This window comes from Ranitomeya imitator, chromosome 4 (genome assembly GCF_032444005.1).
Source record: "Ranitomeya imitator isolate aRanImi1 chromosome 4, aRanImi1.pri, whole genome shotgun sequence".
Lineage (NCBI taxonomy): Eukaryota > Metazoa > Chordata > Amphibia > Anura > Dendrobatidae > Ranitomeya > Ranitomeya imitator.
Window position 1 is genome coordinate 636,877,880 of NC_091285.1, and position 27,889 is coordinate 636,905,768.

The 27,889-nt window shown below is 49.1% G+C and overlaps 1 protein-coding gene across 3 annotated transcripts in view; it reads left to right on the plus strand.

Moving 5' to 3' along the window:
* The first annotated feature begins 13,404 nt into the window (after positions 1-13,404).
* The window catches only part of LOC138677027 (DBIRD complex subunit ZNF326-like), a 55,934-nt gene continuing 41,449 nt past the window's right edge, over positions 13,405-27,889 (plus strand). For all 3 annotated transcript variants that reach the window (XM_069766828.1, XM_069766829.1, XM_069766830.1), the window contains exons 1-4: positions 13,405-13,510; positions 24,384-24,498; positions 24,717-24,816; positions 25,558-25,621. In XM_069766828.1, the coding sequence (XP_069622929.1) occupies positions 13,444-13,510; positions 24,384-24,498; positions 24,717-24,816; positions 25,558-25,621 (346 nt within the window). In that variant the 5' untranslated portion in view covers positions 13,405-13,443. The remainder of the gene's footprint in view (positions 13,511-24,383; positions 24,499-24,716; positions 24,817-25,557; positions 25,622-27,889) is intronic.

A 27,889-nucleotide genomic window follows, 5' to 3' on the forward strand; every position in this document is an offset into this window, starting at 1 on the left:
CCCTTCAGGTACTTCACAGCAGCAGAAGCAACATGGAAGGAAACAATTTTTTTATTTTCCCAATGGTAAAAGGAGAAACTGAACCACGAAAGTTGTTGTACAATTTGTCCTGAGTACGCTAATACCTCATATGTGGGGGTAAACCACTGTTTGGGCGCACGGCAGGGCTTGGAAGGGAAGGAGCGCCATTTGACTTTTTGAATGAAAAATTGGCTCCACTCTTTAGCGGACACCATGTCACGTTTGGAGAGCCTCCGTGTGCCTAAAAATTGGAGCTCCCCCACAAGTGACCCCATTTTGGAAACTAGACACCCCAAGGAACTTATCTAGATGCATAGTGAGCACTTTGAACCCCCAGGTGCTTCACAAATTGATCCGTAAAAATGAAAAAGTACTTTTTTTCAGAAAAAAAATTCTTTTAGCCTCAATTTTTTCATTTTCACATGGGCAACAGGATAAAATGGATCCTAAAATTTGTTGGGCAATTTCTCCTGAGTACACCGATACCTCACATGTGGGGGTAAACCACTGTTTGGGCACATGGTAAGGCTCGGAAGGGAAGGAGCGCCATTTGACTTTTTGAATGAAAAATTATCTCCATCGTTAGCGGACACCATGTCGCGTTTGGAGAGCCCCTGTGTGCCTAAACATTGGAGCTCCCCCACAAGTAACCCCATTTTGGAAACTAGACCCCCCAAGGAACTTATCTAGATGCATATTGAGCACTTTAAACCCCCAGGTGCTTCACAGAAGTTTATAACACAGAGCCATGAAAATAAAAAATAATTTTTCTTTCCTCAAAAATGATTTTTTTAGCCTGGAATTTCCTATTTTGCCAAGGGTAAAAGGAGAAATTGGACCCCAAATGTTGTTGTCCAGTTTGTCCTGAGTACGCTGATACCCCATATGTGGGGGTAAACCACTGTTTGGGCGCACGGCAGGGCTCGGAAGGGAAGGCACGCCATTTGGCTTTTTAAATGGAAAATTAGCTCCAATCATTAGCGGACACCATGTCACGTTTGGAGAGCCCCTGTGTGCCTAAACATTGGAGATCCCCCACAAATGACCCCATTTTGGAAACTAGACCCCCAAATGAACTAATCTAGATGTGTGGTGAGGACTTTGAACCCCCAAGTGCTTCACAGAAGTTTATAACGCAGAGCCATGAAAATAAAAATAAAAATTTATTTTCTCAAAAATGATCTTTTAGCCTGCAATTTTTTATTTTCCCAAGGGTAACAGGAGAAATTTGACCCCAAAAGTTGTTGTCCAGTTTCTCCTGAGTACGTTGATACCCCATATGTGGGGGTAAACCACTGTTTGGGCACATGCCGGGGCTCGGAAGTGAAGTAGTGACATTTTGAAATGCAGACTTTGATGGAATGCTCTGCGGGCATCATGTTGCGTTTGCAGAGCCCCTGATGTGGCTAAACAGTAGAAACCCCCCACAAGTGACCCCATTTTGGAAACTAGACCCCGAAAGGAACTTATCTAGATGTGTGGTGAGCACTTTGAACCCCCAAGTGCTTCACAGAAGTTTATAATGCAGAGCCGTGAAAATAATAAATACGTTTTCTTTCCTCAAAAATAATTATTTAGCCCAGAATTTTTAAATTTTCCCAAGGGTAACAGGAGAAATAAAAATAAAAATTTATTTTCTCAAAAATGATCTTTTAGCCTGCAATTTTTTATTTTCCCAAGGGTAACAGGAGAAATTTGACCCCAAAAGTTGTTGTCCAGTTTCTCCTGAGTACGTTGATACCCCATATGTGGGGGTAAACTACTGTTTGGGCACATGCCGGGGCTCAGAAGGGAAGTAGTGACTTTTGAAATGCAGACTTTGATGGAATGGTCTGCGGGCGTCACGTTGCGTTTGCAGAGCCCCTGGTGTGCCTAAACAGTAGAAACCCCCCACAAGTGACCCCATTTTAGAAACTAGACCCCCCAAGGAACTTATCTAGATATGTGGTGAGCACTTTGAACCCCCAAGTGCTTCACAGACGTTTTACAACGCAGAGCCGTGAAAATAAAAAATCATTTTTCTTTCCTCAAAAATGATGTTTTAGCAAGCAATTTTTTATTTTCACAAGGGTAACAGGAGAAATCGGACCCCAGTAATAGTTGTGCAGTTTGTCCTGAGTACACTGATACCCCATATGTGGGGGTAAACCACTGTTTGGGCGCACGTCGGGGCTCGGAAGTGAGGGAGCACCATTTGACTTTTTGAATACAAGATTGGCTGGAATCAATGGTGCGCCATGTTGCGTTTGGAGACCCCTGATGTGCCTAAACAGTGGAAATCCCTCAATTCTACCTCCAACACTAACCCCAACACACTCCTAACCCTAATCTCAACTCTAGCCATAACCCTAATCACAACCCTAACCACAACCCTTATTCCAACCCTAACCCTAAGGAAATGTGCCCACGTTGCGGATTCGTGAGATTTTTCAGCATTATTTTTGAAAAATCTGCGGGTAAAATGTACTGCGTTTTACCTGCGGATTTACCGCGGATTTCCAGTGTTTTTTTGTGCGGATTTCACCTGTGGATTCCTATTGAGGAACAGGTGTAAAACGCTGCGGAATCTGCACAAAGAATTGACATGCTGCGGAAAATACAACGCAGCGTTTCCGCGTGGTATTTTCCGCACCATGGGCACAGCGGATTTGGTTTTCCATAGGTTTACATGGAACTGTAAACCTGATGGAACACTGCTGCGAATCCGCTGCGGATCCGCAGCCAAATCCGCACCGTGTGCACAAAGCCTAATTCTAAAGGTATGTGCACTCGCTGCGGAAAACGCTGCGGATCCGCAGCAGTTTCCCATGAGTTTACAGTTCAATGTAAACCTATGGAAAACAAAAATCGCTGTACACATGCTGCAGAAAAACTGCACGGAAACGCAGCGGTTTACATTCTGCAGCATGTCACTTCTTTCTGCAGATTCTGCAGCGGTTTTACAACTGCTCCAATAGAAAATCGCAGTTGTAAAACCGCAGAGATATACGCGCAGAAAAACCGCGGTAAATCCGCCATAAATCCGCAGCGGAATTTTTTATTCCATCTTCTTGCCGTACGTCATGTAGCATAATAAATCTCATATGTCCAGCAGTTACAAATGCAGAAACTAACCATTCATTAAATTCGTCAACGGTCTTGAGGTACATGTTGTTTGACAGCCACATGTTCTCATCCACCAGATCCAGGGCTGCGTGTGCTATGAAATCCGCAGAGGAACAGAATACGTGTGCACATACCGAAACCCTAACCCTAACCCTATTCTAACCTTAGTGGAAAAAAAAAAATTCTTTATTTTTTTATTGTCCCTACCTATGGGGGTGACAAAGGGGGGGGGGGGGTCATTTATTATTTTTTTTATTTTGATCACTGAGATATAATCTATCTCAGTGATCAAAATGCACTTTGGAACGAATCTGCCGGCCGGCAGATTCGGCGGGCGCACTGCGCATGCGCCCGCCATTTTGGAAGATGGCGGCGCCCAGGGAGAAGACGGACGGACCCCGGCAGGATCGGTAAGTATGATGGGGTGGGGGGAGAGCACGGGAGGGGGGATCGGAGCATGGGGGGGTGGATCGGAGCAAGGGGGGGTGGAACGGAGCAAGGGGGAGTGGAACGGAGCACGAGGGGGTGGTTCGGAGCACGGGAGGGGTGGATCGGAGCATGGGGGGGTGGATCGGAGTGCAGGGGGGTTGGATCGGAGCACGGGGGGATGATTGGAGCACGGGGGAGCGAACAAGAGCACGGGGGGAGCGGAGCACATGACGGAGGGGAGCCGGAGCAGTGTACCGGGCAGATCGGTGGCTTGGGGGGGCCATCGTTGGGGTGGGGTGGGGGCACATTAGTGTTTCCAGTCATGGCCGATGATATTGCAGCATCGGCCATGGCTGGATTGTAATATTTCACCAGTTTTAATAGGTGAAATATTACAAATCTCTCTGATTGGCAGTTTCACTTTCAACAGCCAATTAGAGCGATTGTAGCCACTGAAGGGTGAAGCCACCCCCCCTGGGCTAAACTACCACTCCCCCTGTCCCTGCAGATCGGGTGAAATGGGAGTTAACCCTTTCACCCGATCTGCAGGGACGCGATCTTTCCATGACGCCACATAGGCGTCATGGGTCGGATTGGCACCGACTTTCATGACGCCTACGTGGCGTCATGGGTCGGGAAGGGGTTAAAAACAAATACAATGCCTACAAGTAGTATTCAACCCCCTGCAGATTTAGCAGGCTTAATAAGATGCAAATAAGTTAGAGCCTTCAAACTTCAAACAAGAGCAGGATTTATTAACAGATGCATAAATCTTACAAACCAAAAAGTTTTGTTGCTCAGTTAAATTTTTATAAATTTTAAACATAAAAGTGTGGGTCAATTATTATTCAACCCCTAGGTTTAATATTTTGTGGAATAACCTTTGTTTGCAATTATAGCTAATAATCGTCTTTTATAAGACCTGATCAGGCCGGCACAGGTCTCTGGAGTTATCTTGGCCCACTCCTCCATGCAGATCTTCTCCAAGTTATCTAGGTTCTTTGGGTGTCTCATGTCGACTTTAATCTTGAGCTCCTTCCACAAGTTTTCAATTGGGTTAAGGTCAGGAGACTGACTAGGCCACTGCAACACCTTGATATTTTGCCTCTTGAACCAGGCCTTGGTTTTCTTGGCTGTGTGCTTTGGGTCGTTGTCTTGTTGGAAGATGAAATGACGACCCATCTTAAGATCCTTGATGGAGGAGCGGAGGTTCTTGGCCAAAATCTCCAGGTAGGCCGTGCTATCCATCTTCCCATGGATGCGGACCAGATGGCCAGGCCCCTTGAGTGAGAAACAGCCCCACAGCATGATGCTGCCACCACCATGCTTGACTGTAGGGATGGTATTCTTGGGGTCGTATGCAGTGCCATCCAGTCTCCAAACGTCACGTGTGTGGTTGGCACCAAAGATCTCGATCTTGGTCTCATCAGACCAGAGAACCTTGAACCAGTCAGTCTCGGAGTCCTCCAAGTGATCATGAGCAAACTGTAGACGAGCCTTGACATGACACTTTGAAAGTAAAGGTACCTTACGGGCTCGTCTGGAACGGAGACCATTGCGGTGGAGTACGTTACTTATGGTATTGACTGAAACCAATGTCCCCACTGCCATGAGATCTTCCCGGAGCTCCTTCCTTGTTGTCCTTGGGTTAGCCTTGACTCTTCGGACAAGCCTGGCCTCGGCACAGGAGGAAACTTTCAAAGGCTGTCCAGGCTGTGGAAGGCTAACAGTAGTTCCATAAGCCTTCCACTTCCGGATGATGCTCCCAACAGTGGAGACAGGTAGGCCCAACTCCTTGGAAAGGGTTTTGTACCCCTTGCCAGCCTTGTGACCCTCCACGATCTTGTCTCTGATGGCCTTGGAATGCTCCTTTGACTTTCCCATGTTGACCATGTGTGAGTGCTGTTCACAAGTTTGTGGAGGGTCTTAAATAGTCAGAAAAGGCTGGAAAAAGAGATAATTAATCCAAACATGTGAAGCTCATTGTTCTTTGTGCCTGAATTACTTCTTAATACTTTAGGGGAACCAAACAGAATTCTGGTAGGTTGAGGGGTTGAATAATAAATGACCCTCTGAAAAGACTTTTCACAATTTAAAAAAAAAATAAACAAAGAAATAACATTCTTTTTTGCTGCAGTGCATTTCACACTTCCAGGCTGATCTACAGTCCAAATGTCACAATGCCAAGTTAATTCCAAAGGTGTAAACCTGCTAAATCTGCAGGGGGTTGAATACTACTTGTAGGCACTGTAAATATAACAAAAACCAGAAAAATCTAAATATATTTATACATACAAGTCTATAACAATGAACTTTACAAACCAATATGTAGAAATAAACCACATTAGAGATAAGTAACAAGAACAAAAAGCACAGGAGAGACAGCACCCCCTTCCCCCCACAGCCCCCAACATGCAGCCTCACGAGAGTGACATTGCCCACTTCCCGACACAGCCACAAGGGAGTTACAAATGTGAAGAAAATCCAGCTTCGTGGAAATTGCAATTTTTAAAAAAATCAAAACGTGCTAAATTGTAGAGACAGCATAGCAACGCCTTTAAAGCGCAGATGAATCCATGTGCATCTGAAACGCGTTTCTATGCAATTTATCACATTTTGATTTTTTAATATTTTATTTACATGTGGTCTCAGAGATTCTGTGCTTCTGTGTACCTAGAGCTTGGATAAGATGTTTTTTTTCTACTTTATCTACAAGTAAGTTACATCCCTTCTCTGCACAGCCCCTCATCATCATCATCCCCCTTCTCCACACAGCCCCATATCATCATCCCCTTCTCCACACAGCCCGTCATTATCCCCCTTCTCTGCACAGCCCATCATCATCCTTTTCTGCACAGCCCCTCATCATCATACCCTTCTCTGCATAGCCCCTCATCATAATACCCTTCTTTGCACAACCCCTCATCATCATCATCCCCCTTCTCTGCACATCCCCTCATCAGCACGGTGGCTCCGTGGATAGCACTGCAGCCTTGCAGCGCTGGAGTCCTGGGTTCAAATCCCAGCTTGGACAACATCTGCAAGGAGTTTGTATGTTCTCCCTGTGTTTGCGTGGGTTTCCTCCGGGCACTCTAGTTTCCTCCGACACTCCAAAGACATACTGATAGGGAATTTAGATTGTGAGCCCCATCGGGGACAGCGATGATAATATATGCAAACTGTAAAGGGCTGCGGAATGTTAGCGCTCTATAAAAATAAAGATTATTATCCCCCTTCTCCGCACAGCCCCTCATCATCATCCCCCTTCTCCGCACTGCCCCTCATCATCATCCCCCTTCTCCGCACAGCCCATCATCCTCATCCCCCTTCTCCACACAGCCCATCATCCTCATCATCATCCCTTCTCTGCACAGCCCCTCTTCCTCATCATCATCCCACTTTTCCGCACAGCCCCTCATCCTCATCCCACATCTCCGCACAGCCCCTCATCATCATCATCACCCCCCTTCTCTGCACAGCCCCTCATCCCCCTTCTCCGCACAGCCCCTCATCTCCCTTCTCCGCACAGCCCCTCATCTCCCTTCTCCGCACAGCCGCTCATCATTCCCCTTCTCCGCACAGCCCCTCATCCTCATCATCAGGGCTGTGGAGTCGGAGATAGTCTTGGTTGGAGTCGGAGTCGGTAGAAATGTTCCGACTCCAACTCCAGCTTTAAAAAAAATGTAATAATATTTCATAAATGAACTTTCATATGAATTTTATGTTACTCAAATATTTATGTTCTATCAAACTATGAACAACAGCGATAAGCAGTTCTGCTGGAGATAGACATTTCTTAAGGTACTGTTACACTAAACGACTTACCTACGATCACCACCAGCGATACGACCTGGCGGCGATCGTTGGTAAGTCGTTGTGTGGTCGCTGGGGAGCTGTCACGCAGACAGCTCTCTCCAGCGACCAACGATCAGGGCAACGACTTCGGCATCGTTGAAACTGTCTTCAACGATGCCGAAGTCCCTGGGTAACCAGGGTAAACATCGGGTTACTAAGTGCAGGGCCGCGCTTAGTAACCTGATATTTACCCTGGTTACCATTGTAAAAGTAAAAAAAAAACACTACATACTCACATTCCGATGTCTGTCACGTCCCCCGCCGTCAGCTTCCCGCACTGATTGTGTCAGCGCCGGCCGTAAAGCAGAGCACAGCGGTGACGTCACCGCTGTGCTCTGCTTTAAGGCCAGCGCTGACAGTCAGTGCAGGGAAGCTGACGGCGGGGGACATGACAGACATCGGAATGTGAGTATGTACTGGTTTTTTTTTTACTTTTACAATGGTAACCAGGGTAAATATCGGGTTACTAAGCGCAGCCCTGCGCTTAGTAACCCGATATTTACCCTGGTTACAAGTGAACACATCGCTGGATCGGCGTCACACACGCCGATCCAGCGATGACAGCGACCAAAAAAAGGTCCTGATCATTCCCCAGCGACCAACAATCTTCCAGAAGGGGCCTGATCGTTGGTCGCTGTCACATATAACGAGATCGTTAGTGGGATCGTTGCTACGTCACAAAAAGCGTGACGTTGCAACGATATCGTTAACGAAATCGTTATGTGTGAAGGTACCTTTACTTCTTGTGTGTCACTATTCTCCACTGCCCTTATCTAATCTTATACTTGGTTAACCTCATGCTGCCCCAACCCCCCTACTTACAATGTATGAAACTGAAAGTGAAAATGTGTTGCAAATTCTTAGTAGTAAAGCTCCTCCTCTAGACTAGATGTTTGGTGTGCGTCTTCCAAGCATCTCACAGCTGCTACTCAGAAGAGGAAGACTGTAAGAAGTAATATCCTTTCAACAAACTTTGCATCAGTTAACTGTGAGTACATGAGGAATAACAGTATTACTGACCACTATATCAGTTGTACGACCTGGCAATAATTTTGTACAATTGTTTTTAGGAAAAACAATTGTCATTTGGATTGTGAATGCAGAATTAAAAACCTGAGACTGTCAAAGAAGCATCACATTAAATCAGCTGTATTTGAACATTTCACCATCAGTCAAGATAGAAAACATTATGTCTGTCAGTGCATGACAAATGATCCAGATGAAAACAAATGCTGTGCATATTCAGGCAAAGATAAAAATGCTCCCACCAGAGCTTCTAATCTAAAGAGACATTTACACGGCTTTCATCTAGAAGTACTGAAAGCAGTGGATGCGAAAGACTGCATCCAAACCAATGAACCAGTGCCCAGCTCTTCCAGCCAAACAAAGGAGCAGAGAACTTTGCAGCCATCAGTTGCAAGATATTTTGTCAGTGACAAAGTTACTGTGACAATGACAGTAGATACATTTAAAAAACAGATCATAGAGCTTTTTGTAAAGGATAGTGTGCCTATTTCATTATTTTCATGACCAGCTTTTATGTGTCTGAATGGGGAAATGGCCAGCAAGCTTGGTGTTTCTCTGGAGAGAGAGAGTATTAGAAAATTAGTAATCGAAGAAGCTTTTAAACAAAAGGAAGAACTTAAAAAAACTCTCAAGGGACGCTTTCTGTTTCTTAAAATGGATGCCTGTACACGTCACAGAGTGAACTATTTTGCCATTAATGTCCGATTTGTTTGTGACAAAAATTAAATAGTTATCAAGACATTGGCAGTAAAAGACACCAAAGCTCATCACACCAGTGAGTTTCTCCAGGTCTTGGTGGAAAAGGTTCTGCAAGACTATGAACTTAAAAAAGAGCAAGTTCTTTCTGTCGTAACTGACAATGCTTCAAATATGATAAGTATTATTAAGCTAATGAATGAGAGTAATGATGGTGACAAGCAGCTAGAAGAACATTCTGGGTCCACAGACACAGAAATGTTTGAAATAGAGGAACACAGTATTGTAACTGAGGAGCAAACTGAAGTTGTTTCAGATGAACAGCAACATGATAGTTTCGATGATCTTGTTGAAACTGTGTCAATACATTCTTTCATTCATCACATGCGCTGTGTTGTGCATGCGCTACAGCTGGCTATAAGAGACAGTCTGCAAGAAGGACATGCTGCTGCACTGATTGGCAAGGTGAGAAAATTGGCTACTGTTGCCAGAACCCCTACAGTTGACTCAATTTTGAAGAGACGTGCTGGAAAAGGGGCAATTATTGATCAAGCCACATGATGGGGCAGTACTCAAAGGGACACTGTCACCTGAATTTGGAGGGAACAATCTTCAGCCATGGAGGCGGGGTTTTTGATTCACCCTTTCCTTACCCACTGGCTGCATGCTGGCTGTAATATTGGATTGAAGTTCATTCTCTGTCCTCCGTAGTACATGCCTGCGCAAGGCAATCTTACCTTGTGCATGCATGTACTACGGAGGACAGAGAATGAACTTCAATCCAATATTGCAGCCAGCATGCAGCTAGCGGGTAAGGAAAGGGTGAATCAAAAACCCCGCCTCCATGGCTGAAGATTGTTCCCTCCAAATTCAGGTGACAGTGTCCCTTTTATGATTCAGCGCTTGGTTGAACTGAAAACCTTTCTTGTAGACCTGGCTAACCCTCAACTGACGCTAAATGAAAGTCAGTGGAATCAGGTGACTGAGCTGGAAAAATTGCTAGAGCACCCATTTACAGTGACTAAAAAATTACAAGCAGAGGACTTAACTCCAGGTATTTTCTTAAAGGAGTGGAAGAACCTGATGTTTCACCTGTCCCAAAGAGGAGGGTTAATTGCAAGTGGCATTGCTACATCAATGAAACGGAGAGAGGAGCTACTATTACAAAATAACATTCTTTTGGCAGCTGTTTATGTAGCCCCAATGCATCGGATTCTTCTAGATGATCAACAGCTAACTAAAGGAAAAGAAGCTCTGTTTGAAATAGCAGTGAGGATGAAAGGGTTGCAGAACAGTCAGGAGGAACAAGAAGAATTTGGTCGTCCTGCCACATCTTCACCCTCATCAACTGATGAAGAATTTAATTTTGAAAAATATTTGGATCACAAGGACCGTGCAAAGCGTTCCCGCATAGAAGAGTCATTCCCACCAAAGAACACAGCCAGTACATTTCAGCAGAATTTTTCATGTGCACTAAAAGAAATTGAGAAATTTGACCGTTCATGAAAAATAACAGTGCAACAAGCGATTCCTCTGTATCCTGACATTGTCAGAGATGTTGCCCGAGTGGTTACTGCTTTGCCACCAACCCAAGTTAGTGTAGAGAGGTTGTTCTCTGCTCTCAAAATAATTAGATCAGATTTGAGGGCATCCATGAAGGAGGATCTGACAGAGGCAATACTTTTTCCGAGGACAAATTTATAGATTTCTTCTTATTAACTGCATAACAGTGTTCATTGCATATTTACTTACAAGAGTTTAGAAATGTTTTTAAAAGTTATTTGCTATATTCTAATAAATATAGTGGTCTGATTACTTTTATGATGGTGAGAAACTGAATAAGCACGATGTTAATATTTGACAACAGTAAATTTATTGTTACGAATTGGCCATTTATGAAGGAGTCGGAGCGGAAACCTGATAAAATCCAGGAGTCGGAGTCGCAACTGTGGCTTACTGACTCCACAGCCCTGCTCATCATCCCCCTTCTCCGCACAGCCCCTCATCCTCATCATCCCCCTTCTCCGCACAGCCCCTCATCCTCATCATTCCTTCTCCGCACAGCCCCTCATCATCCCCCTTCTAAGCACAGCCCCTCATCATCCCCCTTCTCCGCACAGCCCCTCCTCATCATCCCCCTTCTCCGCACAGCTCCTCATCCTCATCATCCCCCTTCTCCGCACAGCCCCTCATCATCCCCCTTCTCCACACAGCCCCTCATCATCATCCCTTCTCCGCACAGCCCCTCATCATCCTCCTTCTCCGCACAGCCCCTCTTCATCCCCCTTCTAAGCACAGCCCCTCATCATCCCCTTCTCCGCACAGCCCCTCATCATCCCCCTTCTAAGCACAGCCCCTCATCATCCCCTTCTCCGCACAGCCCCTCATCATCCCCCTTCTCCGCACAGCCCCTCATCCTCATCATCCCCCTTCTCCGCACAGCCCCTCATCATCCCCCTTCTCCGCACAGCCCCTCATCATCATCCCCCTTCTTCGCACAGCCCCTCATCATCATCCCCCTTCTCCGCACAGCCCCTCATCATCCCCCTTCTAAGCACAACCCCTCATCATCCCCTTCTCCGCACAGCCCCTCATCATCCCCCTTCTAAGCACAGCCCCTCATCATCCCCCTTCTAAGCACAGCCCCTCATCATCATCCCCCTTCTCCGCACAGCCTCTCATCATCATCCCCCTTCTCCGCACAGCCCCTCATCATCATCCCCCTTCTCCGCACAGCCCCTCATCATCATCCCCCTTCTCCGCACAGCCCCTCATCATCATCATTCCCCTTCTCCGCAGAGCCCCTCTTCATCATCCTCCTTCTAAGCACAGCCCCTCATCATCCCCTTCTCCGCACAGCCCCTCATCATCCCTTCTCCGCACAGCCCCTCATCATCCCCCTTCTAAGCACAGCCCCTCATCATCATCCCCCTTCTCCGCACAGCCTCTCATCATCATCCCCCTTCTCCGCACAGCCCCTCATCATCATCCCCCTTCTCCGCACAGCCCCTCATCATCATCTCCCTTCTCTGCACAGCCCCTCATCATCCCCCTTCTCCGCACAGCCCCTCATCATCCCCCTTCTCCGCACAGCCCCTCATCATCATCTCCCTTCTCTGCACAGCCCCTCATCATCCCCCTTCTCCGCACAGCCCCTCATCATCATCCCCCTTCTCCGCACAGCCCCTCTTCATCATCGCCCTTCTCCGCACAGCCCCTCATCATCATCCCCCTTCTCCACACAGCCCCTCATCATCATCCCTTCTCTGCACAGCCCCTCGTCGTCATCATCATCCCCCTTCTCCGCACAGCCCCTCGTCATCATCCCTTCTCCGCACAGCCCCTCGTCATCATCCCTCTTCTCCGCACAGCCCCTCATCATCATATCCCTTCTCTGCACAGCCCCTCATCATCATCCCCCTTCTCCGCACAGCCCCTCATCATCATCCCCCTTCTCCGCACAGCCCCTCATCATCATCCCCCTTCTCCGCACAGCCCCTCGTCATCATCCCTTCTCCGCACAGCCCCTCGTCATCATCCCTCTTCTCCGCACAGTGCCTCGTCATCATCCCCCTTCTCCGTACAGCCCCTCATCATCTCCCCTACTCCGCACAGCCCCTCACCATCTCCCCTACTCCGCACAGCCCCTCATCATCCCCCTTCTCCGCACAGCCCATCATCATCATTCCCCGTCTCCGCACAGTCCATCATCATCATTCCCCTTCTCCGCACAGCCCATCATCATCTCCCCTACTCTGCACAGCCCCTCATCATCACCTTCCCTATGAATTTCCACTGAAGAAACATTAACCCTTTCCAAAATACATCCTCACAGCACTCACACCGACCGGTGTCCTCATTCCCATTTGTACAAGGGTCCCTGGGGCAGCCCCTCAGTCCTCTCCTCACACGGCTCCATGGGGCAGCTGCTCATTTCCCTCCTCGCCTCTCCAGCAGACAGCAGACTCCTTTACAGAGCAGCTTTCTACTCTCTCTCAGATCTTCTTCACTCACTGCACTCGGAGTCTCAGTCTGCCAGTCTGGGACTGAAGGAGGCCCCGCCCCTTCATAGTGACATAATTCCCTCAAAAAATCAACTCCGTTCTAGTCGCTACCATGACTGCTGCGCCGGCCATCACTGTCACAACTAACGCGAGAAGGGAACTTTACCCAACAAAGATGGAGAAAAAAAAAGATGTTCAGGTACTTTCCTGACGTCACATCCGGATAGCAACCAATAGCGTTCGCTGATTAAGTTGATGGACAGGTGAACTGTCCAATCGGAACGGAACATGTTCACGCGTTGTACGCATGCGCTCTAGCCTCATTCGGAAGGGAGCTGGAAACAACGCGGGCGCTATGGATGCTGGAGACTGGGGTGAGCATGAAGATGGGGGCTGTGGTCACTGCAGTCATTTACTTGTCGTAATACACCAGGGCCCTACATATACCAGGGAGGGGGAACTTCAATCCCCAGTTCGCTCTGCAAGTTCCTACAGGCAGGCCTGTTTTTGGCAGGGCATGCTGTGACTTCTAGTTCTTTTGCTAATGAAGCTGTTCAGTGTAATAACTGAGAGCTCGGAGTTGCCCGAGTGGGCGTGACAGTGGGCACAAAGCCCTGGCATGTTATCTTGTGTTTCACCGAAAAGAAGCAAATGGGGGTTTTCATGGTAAAACCTTGTGTCCGGGCCCCAGTAATACGCAGCACATCTAATGGCCGTGACTGTATGGATGAGCGGAGATGTCCAGACGGGGGTCACCGATACACAGGGGTCCCTGAGCAAAGATTTATGGATGGGGGCCACCGATACGCAGGGGTCCCTGAGCAGAGATTTATGGATGGGGGTCACCGATACACAGGGTCCCTGAGCAGAGATGTATGGCTGGGGGTCACCGATACACAGGGGTCCCTGAGCAGAGATTTATGGATGGGGGCCACCGATACACAGGAGTCCCTGAGCAGAGATTTATGGATGGGGGTCACCGATACACAGGGGTCCCTGAGCAGAGATGTATGGATGGGGGTCACCGATACACAGGGGTCCCTGAGCAGAGATATATGGATGGGGGTCACCGATACACAGGGGTCCCTGAGCAGAGATATATGGATCGGGGTCACCGATACACAGGGGTCCCTGAGCAGAGATACATGGATGGGGGTCACCGATACACAGGGTCCCTGAGCAAAGATTTATGGATGGGGGCCACCGATACGCAGGGGTCCCTGAGCAGAGATTTATGGATGGGGGTCACCGATACACAGGGTCCCTGAGCAGAGATGTATGGCTGGGGGTCACCGATACACAGGGGTCCCTGAGCAGAGATTTATGGATGGGGGCCACCGATACGCAGGGGTCCCTGAGCAGAGATTTATGGATGGGGGTCACCGATACACAGGGGTCCCTGAGCAGAGATGTATGGATGGGGGTCACCGATACACAGGGGTCCCTGAGCAGAGATATATGGATGGGGGTCACCGATACACAGGGGTCCCTGAGCAGAGATACATGGATCGGGGTCACCGATACGCAGGGGTCCCTGAGCAGAGATACATGGATGGGGGTCACCGATACGCAGGGGTCCCTGAGCAGAGATACATGGATGGGGGTCACCGATACACAGGGGTCCCTGAGCAGAGATTTATGGATGGGGGTCACCGATACACAGGGGTCCCTGAGCAGAGATACATGGATGGGGGTCACCGATACACAGGGGTCCCTGAGCAGAGATTTATGGATGGGGGTCACCGATACGCAGGGGTCCCTGGGCAGAGATATATGGATGGGGGTCACCGATACGCAGGGGTCCCTGAGCAGAGATATATGGATGGGGGTCACCGATACGCAGGGGTCCCTGAGCAGAGATATATGGATGGGGGTCACCGATACGCAGGGGTCCCTGAGCAGAGATATATGGATGGGGGTCACCGATCCGCAGGGGTCCCTGAGCAGAGATATATGGACGGGGGTCACCGATACGCAGGGGTCCCTGAGCAGAGATATATGGATGGGGCTCACCGATACGCGGGGGTCACCGATACGCAGGGGTCCCTGAGCAGAGATATATGGCTGGGGGTCACCGATACGCAGGGGTCTCTGAGCAGAGATATATGGATGGGGGTCACCGATACGCAGGGTTCCCTGAGCAGAGATATATGGATGGGGGTCACCGATACGCGGGGGTCACCGATACACAGGGGTCCCTGAGCAGAGATACATGGATGGGGGTCACCGATACGCAGGGGTCCCTGGGCAGAGATATATGGATGGGGGTCACCGATACGCAGGGGTCCCTGAGCAGAGATATATGGATGGGGGTCACCGATACGCAGGGGTCCCTGAGCAGAGATATATGGATGGGGGTCACCGATACGCAGGGGTCCCTGAGCAGAGATATATGGATGGGGGTCACCGATACGCAGGGGTCCCTGAGCAGAGATATATGGACGGGGGTCACCGATACGCAGGGGTCCCTGAGCAGAGATATATGGATGGGGCTCACCGATACGCGGGGGTCACCGATACGCAGGGGTCCCTGAGCAGAGATATATGGCTGGGGGTCACCGATACGCAGGGGTCTCTGAGCAGAGATATATGGATGGGGGTCACCGATACGCAGGGTTCTCTGAGCAGAGATATATGGATGGGGGTCACCGATACGCAGGGGTCCCTGAGCAGAGATATATGGATGGGGGTCACCGATACGCAGGGGTCCCTGAGCAGAGATATATGGATGGGGGTCACCGATACGCAGGGGTCCCTGAGCAGAGATATATGGATGGGGCTCACTGATACAGATGGATCTGGATAAGTTGGAAACTTGGGCTGAAAGGTGGCAGATGAGGTTTAACAATGATAAATGTAAGGTTATACACATGGGAAGAAGGAATCAATATCACCATTACACACTGAATGGGAAACCACTGGGTAAATCTGACAGGGAGAAGGACTTGGGGATCCTAGTTAATGATAAACTTACCTGGAGCAGCCAGTGCCAGGCAGCAGCTGCCAAGGCAAACAGGATCATGGGGTGCATTAAAAGAGGTCTGGATACACATGATGAGAGCATTATACTGCCTCTGTACAAATCACTAGTTAGACCGCACATGGAGTACTGTGTCCAGTTTTGGGCACCGGTGCTCAGGAAGGATATAATGGAACTAGAGAGAGTACAAAGGAGGGCAACAAAATTAATAAAGGGGATGGGAGAACTACAATACCCAGATAGATTAGCGAAATTAGGATTATTTAGTCTAGAAAAAAGACGACTGAGGGGCGATCTAATAACCATGTATAAGTATATAAGGGGACAATACAAATATCTCGCTGAGGATCTGTTTATACCAAGGAAGGTGACGGGCACAAGGGGGCATTCTTTGCGTCTGGAGGAGAGAAGGTTTTTCCACCAACATAGAAGAGGATTCTTTACTGTTAGGGCAGTGAGAATCTGGAATTGCTTGCCTGAGGAGGTGGTGATGGCGAACTCAGTCGAAGGGTTCAAGAGAGGCCTGGATGTCTTCCTGGAGCAGAACAATATTGTATCATACAATTAGGTTCTGTAGAAGGACGTAGATCTGGGGATTTATTATGATGGAATATAGGCTGAACTGGATGGACAAATGTCTTTTTTCGGCCTTACTAACTATGTTACTATGTTACGCGGGGGTCCCCGATACGCAGGGGTCCCTGAGCAGAGATATATGGCTGGGGGTCACCGATACGCAGGGGTCTCTGAGCAGAGATATATGGATGGGGGTCACCGATATGCAGGGGTCCCTGAGCAGAGATGTATGGATGGGGGTCACCGATACGCAGGGGTCCCTGAGCAGAGATGTATGGATGGGGATCACCGATACGCAGGGGTCCCTGAGCAGAGATATATGGCTGGGGGTCACCGATACGCAGGGGTCCCTGAGCAGAGATATATGGCTGAGGGTCACCGATACGCAGGGGTCCCTGAGCAGAGATATATGGATGGGGGTCACCGATACACAGGGTTCCCTGAGCAGAGATGTATGGCTGGGGGTCACCGATACACAGGGTCCCTGAGCAGAGATGTATGGCTGGGGGTCACCGATACACAGGGTCCCTGAGCAGAGATGTATGGATGGGGGTCACCGATACACAGGGGTCCCTGAGCAGAGATGTATGGATGGGGGTCACCGATACACAGGGGTCCCTGAGCAGAGATGTATGGATTGGGGTCACCGATACACAGGGGTCCCTGAGCAGACATGTATGGATGGGGGTCACCGATACACAGGGGTCTCTGAGCAGAGTTATATAGACAGAGGACACCGATACATGGGGTCCCTGGGCAGAGATGTGCAGATGGGAGTCACCGATACGCAACGGTCCCTGAGCAGACATGTATGGACAGAGAACACTTATACATGGGGGTCCCTGCATTGATGTAGAGACGGGGCTCATGGATACGCAGAGGTCCCTGAGCAGAGATGTAATAATGGGGCTCACGGATACGCAGGGGTTCCTACTTGCAGCATCGGAGAACGCACATTTTGGGCCAGTGGCACAACAATATCGGTTTTTCAAGCTGTTAAAGGGGTTGTCCAGTCTAAGTAGAAAAGTCTGCAGTCACCCTGTGACTGCAGACTGCCAAATACTGTCAGTGTGCGATGTGCACGCTGTCTGGATACCTCGGTGTGCCCTATGTGAGTGGGCAGTCACCTGCCGACTAGCAGTTTCTTCTCTAGACTATTGAGAAGCGGAGGAGAGTCTAGTCAGCACTTGACTGCAAGGATGCAAATTGCATATATGGTTACGTGACCGGCTACCCTCACAGGGCACACATTGCACACTGTCACTATTTGGCAGTCAGCAGTCCCGTAGTGTCTGCAGATTTTTCTTATGAAACCAGAATACACCGTTTAATAAAGCAGAAAGCCGGTTGTAAGAGCAGTGGTGCCTTTCTGCTGAAGATAAAACCTTTAACCCCTTCATGAGTGGGAACTACTTTTTCTCCTTCGCCTCATTGGGGGACACAGACAGTGGGTGTATGCTGCTGCCATTAGGAGGCTGACACTAAGTGATACAAAGAAAGTTAGCGATTCCTCTGCAGTATACACCCTCCTGCTGGCTCCGGATAGAACCAGTTCATGCTTAGTGTCCATAGGAGGCACACTGGGGTCTGCTATTCAGTCCATACTTTTTTTTATTTTATTTTTGTCTTTCAAGTTTTAAAAACCTGGAAGACTGGGGCGACAAACCCTTTCAAGGGGCCGATCTCCCCCAACCAACAGGCGAGCACGGCGAGTGTCGCCTCCCCGTATCCTCTCCTGCAATGTGGGATGCCACTGCCTGAGCTGGTTTTTGGGGGTGACGGGTTCCTTGAAGGTCACCGACTTCCCCGCACCCTTGACGGACAAGCACATGGAGTGTTGCCTCCACGTATCCTCTTCCGCAGCCAGGCCTAATGCCGGACATTCAGCTCTTTCCCATCCTAGGGGATTAACCCTTTGGATGTACTGAGGTCCCCATTTGGCGTCCGTGCAGCCCCCACTGCACCACCAATGTTAAAGCGGATAGTGCAAAGAGGCGGACGGTCCCTCTCCACCTCCCTATGAAGGGGATGGTGGATGGAGGGTTCCTGCACCGTCCAAATTGAAGGCACCTGACTTGCAATAGAGCGGTCGAGCTCTGCAGCTCCTCACAGCGGGTCCCCTCGGACATCCGATTGGTGAGTGTCGGGTGCGGCAGGAGGACTCCTGGTGAACCGCGGCTACCCAGCAGTCACGCGACAGCCAGCGCTGGAAATTTACTCCCCGGCTTCGGCCTGTACTAGGCCACAAGCCGTACGTTGCTCCCGCTTGCTCGCGCACGCTCCTCCGGCTGCGCCCCTTCTCTTCTTGCTCCCGGTGTCCAGAAGTTTTCTCCCCGGCTTCTGCCTGTACTAGGCCAGAAGCTCCGTCCACTCCCTCAGCGTGTTTCTCTGTTCCCGACGTCCATTTTTAGGCTTTCGGACGCACTCTGCAGACTGGGTTCCAGCAGCGGATGGATTCTATATCCGGGCACAGGACAGGGGTAAGAGCTGCGATGCGATCCTGGGCATTGTTTTTTCCCATTGGCCGCTTCACCGCAGTATATTCTGGACATTACCCTTCTTCTCATTGGGTGCATTCAGTAGAGCCAGAACATATGGGGGTACTCAATTCTTTGCTGCATGCACCTTTTGTCAGTCCTCGCTATCCCAGGAACAGAGTAATGTCCTCTCTGAAGGCTTAGGAGCCCTCTGCCATTACCAAACCTAGCGCACCCAGTCCCCCTGAGTGAGCGTCGTCACTGCCGCAGTCCAGGGCCTCACTGAAAGGGATTGAGCCCTTCCGGGTCTCTTAGGGGCATCTGCCTGTCTCAGAAGGTTCCTCTTCCACACGAGAACCGTTGGCCTCCAGGGGCCGATCTCAGGCACAAAATTCTAGGGCAGCTGGAAAACGTACCCATAGTACGTCTCCTGGGCCCTCCCGCACCTCGGCATCCGTAAGCTCCGTTTCTCGCTCCTCCTCACCAGGGGTTCGCAGCGACCAGGACTCGGAGTTGGAGTCTAACGATTTTCTCGATCAGGACTCCCCTAAGACTCAGGTGACGGTAGATAAACTCATTGAAGCCGTCAACCAAACCCTGAAGGTGGATGAATCTCTGTTCCGGGTCAAGCGGTGTCCTTTAAGAGGATTAAACATCCGCATTGTTCACCAACCATCCTGAATTTCAGGACATTATTCAGCAGCACAGAAAGCGGCCAGACAAACGCTTCACAGGACAGAAGCCTCTGGGTTTCCCGGATCTGCATTTGCCAGTTTTTTTCCCCGAATAGGGAATGTCCGGATAAGCTATGCACTACATAGGATACCATGTCTGGGCTAATTTTTAGAGGCGACGGGTCCCTTAAAGGGCACCGATCTCCCAACACCATCAACAGAGGAACACGTGGAGTGTCACCTCCATGTATCCTCTCCCGAAGCCAGGCCTAATGCCGGACATCCAGCCATGTCCACCCGGGGCCTGAACTCTGGGATGTGCAGAGACACCCCTTTTTTGCGTCTGAACAGCCTACACTGCATCACCACTGTTTAGCGAATGATGCAAAGAGGCAGACGGTCCCTCTCCACTTCCCTGTTAAGGGGATGGTGGATTGAGGGTTCATCACTCTCACCCTACACCGTCTAAAGACAGCAGTGACAAGAAGAGATGGTTTATCCTGACCTGCTGGATACAGCTGCGCATTCTACCACCCTGCAGTTTCTCCGGGTAAGCACTCTACCCTTCCTTAGCCGCCGCATTGGTACCTAAACCAATGGGCTCCTGGTCGGAGACCTTAACTACTTCGATTCAGAACAGTAATCTTCTCCCTAAAACAGTACAGCTGGCTAATCAAATCTTTTGAGCGGGAGACTGGTCCATGCCTCTTTGGACGTAGCTAGTTGCGCGGTGCTGTCAGCAGCAAATGCCATTTGTATTCAATGGAAAGAGGACTCTGCACCCAAAAAGTCTGAAATCACTCTTATCAGAGTGGTTGATTATTCATTGAGAAGTTGGAACCAATCCAGGATGGACCACAACTTCTTCCCAACCAGGGCGTTCCCCACGCAGGGACAAGGGTCGCAAGTTTCCTATAGACCCAACCAGCAGTGGAAGGGTTGTCCTAGACCAGTGGTCCCCAACTCCAGGCCTCGAGGGCCGCCAACAGTGCAGGTTTTCAGGATTTCCTTAGGATTGCACAGGGGTTGGAATCATCACCTGTGCAGATGATCACATTACCACCGATGCAATACTAAAGAAATCCTGAAAACCTGCACTGTTGGCGGCCCTCGAGGCCTGAAGTTGGGGACCACTGTCCTAGACAGTTCCAAATAAAAGGATGGGAAAAGTAGAACCAATCCTGGACCTCAAACTTCTAACAAGTTTGTCAAGGTCTGCCTTTTTCGGAGGAAGTCCCTCCGTTCAGTTATTACCTCAATGGAAAAAGGTGGAGTTTCTGGTATACACCGACATTCGGGCTGCTAACCTCCACTTTCTGATTTTTTTTTTTATTTTTTTTAATTTTTTTATTTATTTTTTTTCTTCCCCTCGCCAAAATTCCTGCATTTCGCCATTCAGGAACAGCATTGTCAGTTCACGACTCTGCTTTTAGGGCTTGTTACCGCTCCCAGAGTGTTCTCAAGGGTCGTGGTGGCCGTCGTCTCCATCTTACACTCTCGGGGCGTGGTCGTCCTGCCCTATCTGGACGACTTTCTAGTCAAGGGACCGTCCTTCCACGACTGTGCTGAGTCCATCTGTATCACTTCCGATATCCTTTCTCGCCTGAGCTGGCTGATAAACTTAAGCAAGTCTTCCCAAACATTTCCAGCCCAGCAGATATCCTTTTTGAGGATGATCCTGGACACCTCCAGAGCATTGGTGATGCAAGGCCTTGGCCCTCCAACAGGGAGCTTGCGCACTTGTCACTCGTCCCCTCATTCCATCCGATTTGCTATGAGGGTTCTAGAAAAAATGGTGGCGGCAATGGAAGCAGTCACCTTCGCCCTGCTTGGCAATGTGGGTCAGACAGGCTCTCAGATGATGACCTCTGAGCTCCTCCCTCAATAAGGGGAGATCCTTTCTTCCAGTTTAAAACGGTTAGTAGTGACTATGGATTCCAGTCTTCTGGGCTGGGGAGCGTCACCTTATTGCTCAAAGCTGCCGTTTAACTCTGGAACTCCTAACCAATATTTCTGGAGGTTCGAGCTATATGGCTAGCCCTACAGCAGTTCCAATGTCTTCTGGCTGGCCACCCCATCCAAATTCAATCGGATAACGCCAGGACTGCGGTGTACATCAATCTTCAAGGGGGTACCTGCAGCCGGGCGGCCATAGCCGAGGTCGCTCACATTCTCCGATGGGTAGAGATCAATCACTTGGTGATCTTTGCGATGCCGGGCAACTGGGCGGCACACTTCCTTTAGCCACCAGGGTCTTGCCTCTGGCGAGTGGGAACTTCATCTTCCAACAGATCTGCCTTCGCTGGGGAATTCCAGATGTAGATCAGATGGCATCCAGACCGCATGCCTAAGTACTCGAGATCCAAAAGCCGTAGCAGTGCATGCTCTGGTTCTTCCATGGGGCCAGTTCCGTTTCCCCTCTTCCGCTACTTCCGAGAGTCTTTAGGAAGCTGAAGGGGTCCCAGTGATACTGGACTGACCATGTCAGGTGTTGTTTGCGGAGCTAGTACAATTTGTCGCCATCTTTCTCTGGCGATTGTCGGCTCTTCCAGATCTGCTTTCCAGGGACTGTTTTGTCTCCAGATCCCAGGAGTCCCGTGTTCTCAACTTGGTCGTTGAATCCTGGGTTCTGACCCAGGTGGGACTCTCACAACATCAGCGACTAGTGCTTGTAAGCCCGCCTCAGTGCGTGTTTTTCTTGGGGCAGGGGACGCCTTCCCCATTTTAGTTTTTCTTCAAAACAATCTGGATTCAGGCCGGGCGCTCAACTCGCTGAAAGTCCAGATTTTGGCCTTATCTGTCTTATTGCAACAAAACGGCATCTAAGGACTTTCACCCAGGGAGTTTCACATGTGGTACTGCCCTATCGCATGCCGCTAGATCCTTGGGATCTTAACTGGTACTGGGGGTCTTACAGGAGACTCCTTTTGATCCTCTTTCATGACGTTGCTGACTTTACTGTCCTGGAAGGTCGCCTTTTTGGCGGCGGTCACGTCATTCAGGCAAGTTTCTGGAGCTGGCCGCTCTGTCCTTTCAGATACTTTTCCTTCCGTCAAGGCAAGGTTGTCCTCAGGCCATACCTGTCACTTGTTGCCAAGGTGGTATCGTACTTCCACCGTTACGAGGACATCGTTCTTCCTCATCTTGTTCGGCTCCAGTCTACAAAGTGGAACAGGTTCTCTATGCTCTGGACGAGGTGAGAGCTCTGAAAAGGTACGTATCGAGGATGGCGTCTTTCCGAAGGTCTGATGTTTGATTCAGGCTTTCTGATGGTCACAGGAAGGGTTTAGCCACTTTATCGGCTATGATAGCCAGGTGGATTCGTTCCACCATCCAGGATCTAAATCTCCGAGCAGTCATAAATACTCTGAGACCACCTGAGCGTGCACGGGGAAAACCTGAGCAGCGAGTATACTCGTACTCGTTCATCACTCGTTATTTATCTCCTACTGCTTTTGCACTGAACTGGTTCTCTGGGAGCCAGCAGGAGGGTGTATACTGCAGGGGAGGAGCTAACTTTCTTTGTATTCCTTACTGTCAGCCTACTGGTGGCAGCAGCATACAACCACGGTCTGTGTCCCCCAATGACTGGCTTGGAGAAAAGGATTTTACAGTGAGTACACAAAAATCCCTATTATTATTTTCTCATCATAGCTGTATTAATCGCTTTTTATTGCATTTCTTGGGGGATGTGTTGTGACTGAAAAATGGCAATTCTGGATTTTGATATATTTTTTTTTAATTATTATTATTATTATTATTATTTTGGGGTGTTTATCAAAATTTTAATTATGTAAAGTGCAATTTTACAGACTGAACAACACCAACCATGCTGTATTTTTTGTTCTTCATTGTTTTAGACAGGGGGGGGGGGGGTGACTTAAACTTTATTTTTCATTAATACGCCTGAAAACATTTTTTAATTTTGCTATTGCTTGTACTATATACGGCAAGTCTACAATATTACAGTATATACACTCCTCAATAAAGAAGGAAAGGTCGTGAAATTATGGAAATCACAGGATGGCTAGACATGATAATGATTAAAAAAAAAAAAGTCAAAACCTCTTTTTATTCAGTATGGAGTGAGAACTTCATATGCAGAAATCCATCACTTATAGCCTCAGCTGCTATAAGTGAGGTTATTTAATGGTTGTCTGAGGAATGTTCTGCAGCACTGAATGCTCTTGGGCAAATCATCAAGATCCGCTGCTTGCAGCTTCCTTTGTAATTGTCAGCCAATGATGTTCCAGATGTGCTCGATGGGAGACAAGTTAGGAGACACCGAAAGTCACTGTGCTGCAATTGGGGAAGGTCAGATATTGGAGAGGTGATAAGCCTTGGTGGGCCAATCTGAGATCCTTACATTAACCTCTTTACTTCTCTCCTCTAGATCATTATTAGGACCCTGATATACTGTATATAATTTGCTGCCATCGGATGTATTTGGAGGGACCAGGGATTGTCTCTTAATGTGTACATCTGATGCTGTATAATGCCTTGATGTAACCATCTTTTTTTTTTCTTTTTTTTTTTAAAGCACACCCAAGGTATAATTTTTCACCTTCACCATTGGACTTCCGTGGACGTTACCCCAGAAATGCGTCAGGACCAAGAGCAATTCGAGGTTCTCGGATGATGTCTCTCTCGAGCAGGTAGCCCATCACAAGCCGAGCTTTCTTCACAGCCGATCGCTCTCTATGGACACCATCTTGTGTCATGTTTAGTGAACAAATCTTTAGGAAAAAGAACTTCCCCCTTATAAGGAAGCTAAATTTTCTGTGATTGTGGGCACATAGAGCACCAACCCGAACTTACCCCCTATTGAGTTCAGTATACTGTATGTGTAACGTGTCATTATTTTTTTCTTCAGGCCTTTTCATTATAGTCAGTTTCCCGATAATTCTGAAATGCACAGCAACCCATTTATGGTTGGATCAGACTCAGAACCATTTGACCCAAAGCGATTTAAGGTGAGTGTTCATTACATCCCAGTCATCATTCATTAGTGAAGCTATGATTATTCTTCTGGTATATAGGCACTGTTATATTAGCCACATTACTGCTAGTTGTGCTCAGTACCTTAGTATCACTAACGTACTTATATATTGCCCAACCCTATGGCCTCATCTCCTTGTACTAACAACTGATATGTATGTTCATTAGACACAGGATGCGGTCGTATATAGCGGGCTCAGTAGCTGAGTCTGCTCCACTCAGGCCAGGTGTCAGCTGTGTTACACAGTCAACACCTGCCTCTAGCAGCAGTCGGAGCTAGCACAAATCGCTCCTCTTTAACCATACAGATGCCGCTGCCATACAAATTTCGTATTGTCGTTAACTCTTGATCTTACTGACCTGAAGAATGTCACCTGATCAATTTTAATGCACAATGAACGCTACTAAAATAAAATCCCCCGCCAAAAAAAAGGCAAGAATTGTTTTTTTTATCTGTTGCAGATCTATCAGTTCTCTGAATGCTGAGCTCTGTATAACCCCACCCCAACCACTGATTGGCTACTTTCTGCCCATTCATAGCCGCTCATTCACACTTGCATGCTATAAATCTAGACCAGATCCCGCAGTCAGACTGAGCGTGCCTAACATGGCCGGCCGCGTCCGCACGGAGTTAGACCTCAGGATGAAATCTAATAGCCTGATGTCACTGCTGACCATTTCTTTCTTTCTTTCTCTTTCTCTCTTTCTCCTTCTAGTGGAACAAGATAAAAAAATATAAGAAGTTTCTCTTTTACCAGCAGCTTCAGAGACAGAAGAAAGGTACAGTATTTGGGGGGAGATGTTTTCCCATTGCGGCCATTTCCCCAAGACGCTCCTGGTCCATTACTGTGGGCCGCCGTTACACTTTTCATGGGCATCAATATCCCTTTTTGTTGTCTTGCTGTCAGATTCAAAGCAGAAGAAAACCTGTAAGAGAGCAGAAAAAATACTGCTCATTTGGTCTCCCATGACAGCACCACGAGAGAGGGGATCCGCCCTTCAGGGACAGGAAACCTACGGATACAAAAGAGCAGCACCTCTCCCACGCATCACTTGGTTTCCTGTCCCTGACGGGAACCCCTTTCCTACAGCATACCTGTGAGGATTCGATGGATCCCAGGCCTGGCCGGTTAGTTTAGGTAGCGGGGGTCCCCTTCTGTGGCCCATGCGGGGTCCCTGGAAGCGCCAAGGTGGACCGCATGGTAGTGAGCAGGCAGGTAGAGCAGTGATCAGAGGATTACTGACCCCGGGGCGCCAGTGCCGGAAGAAGGTAAGTATGCCCCTTTAGATCTGTGCGGTCCCCGACGTGCTGCTAGGGCTGTGTGGTGTTCTGGGTGCTGGTGGCATCCAGGGGCTCGGCTGGTGAAGCGTCCTGGGCAGGCCCTCTAGCGCGGCTGGCGTCTTGGTGATTCGGCTGGGATTGCCATGGTGACATGTCTGGCCGGATAATGGCGCCGCGGTCGCACTTGCGGCCAGGGTCTGGGGCCCCCGGGGTCCAGGGCGGTGACCGGTGACTCGTTCAGTGGCCGACAGGGGGCGGGGTTCTGGGGCAGTAACGGTGCACCGAGGGCATGACAGTTCTGGGGGAGGAAGAGGCGCCCAGCCAGGACCTGCTGACCCGGATATACGGGGGGGGGGGGGAAGGGTGCTTAAAGGTGGACACTGCACAAGCTCCAGTGCTTCTGGCCCATTGTTATAATGGAAGAAAGTGAACAGCAGCAGCAGGTGAGCCCTGCACAGCAGCATGTGGACACTGTCCAGAAGCCCCGTACTGCCTGGTGAGAGACCCATGATGATACGAGTGATGGCCAGGCAATTGGTCTTTCCAGCCGCAGTAGCTCCTCCAGAGTGGATGAGTCAGCGGCGTCGGCTGAGATGTGCCCCCCTCATAATCCCGTACCTACTTACTGCAACACTGGTGAGTGATCTTCGTGAATGTTCACTCAGTGATGCAGTCTTCCCCTTATTTCTCTTGTTCTGCCAGGGAAAGAAGTGTACAGGGAAGTCGAAACACAAGGAATGTGCCCTTTGCAGATCCCCCTTGCCGGAAAAAAAAGATTGTCAGCCCTGTGTCCAGCAGACAGTGAGGCTTCACCGCAGTGGGGGTAGGGTACATAACCTCATGCTTGCTGCCCCCACGTAGCAGAAGAGAAGCCTAACTTCGCCGCAAGCCTGAAGGAGATTATTAGAGAGGAAGTAAGGGAGTCCATGAAGTCCCTATCCCAGGGAGAGGGTTCCAAGAGGAAAGGGAAAGGACGTAAAGCAAGCTTTCCTGATTCAGACTCCCCTATTGACTATATTGGGAATGAGGACTCCTGGCTCATCTCCTTCATCTTCCTCTTCTTTGGAAGAGGACTCTGGCCGCTTTTGTTTTCCCTTAGATCGTGTGGACAAGTTAGTGAAAGCGGTCAGGGGCACTATAGGGGTAGTAGAGTCCCGGCTGTAACGTTCGGTTCAGGGCGTCATGTTTGCGGGGCTAGATCAGAGGAAGTGCAGGTCTTTCCTCTTAAATGAAAAGATTCAGTCTCTGGTACACTGGGAGTGGAACAGGCTGGAGAAGAGGTGGTCCCTGCCCCCAGCGTTTAAACGAAGATACCCCTTTGAGGATCTTGTAGTAAATACTTGGGATAAGCACCAAAGCTGGATGTGGAGGTGGTCAAAGCATCAAAAAAATCCTCATTGCCCTTTGAGAACCTGGGGACCCTAAAGGACCCTCTGGATAAGAAGGCAGACACGTTCCTTAAGAGGGCATCGGAGATGTCGGCAGGATCCCTGAGACCAGCAGTGGCATCCACGTGTAAGGCCAGGTCAATGATGGTCTGGCTGGACCAGCTAGAGACTCGGTTGAAAGGGGGGCTTCTCGTGAGACCATTTTCTCCATCGCCTTTCATTGGGGGACACAGGAACCATGGGTGTATGCTGCTGCCACTAGGAGGCTGACACTATGCAAATAAAAAAGTTAGCTCCTCCTCTGCAGTATACACCCCACCGACAGGAAGTAGGATATTCAGTTTAGCTTAGTGTCAGTAGGAGGTGGACACGAGTCTT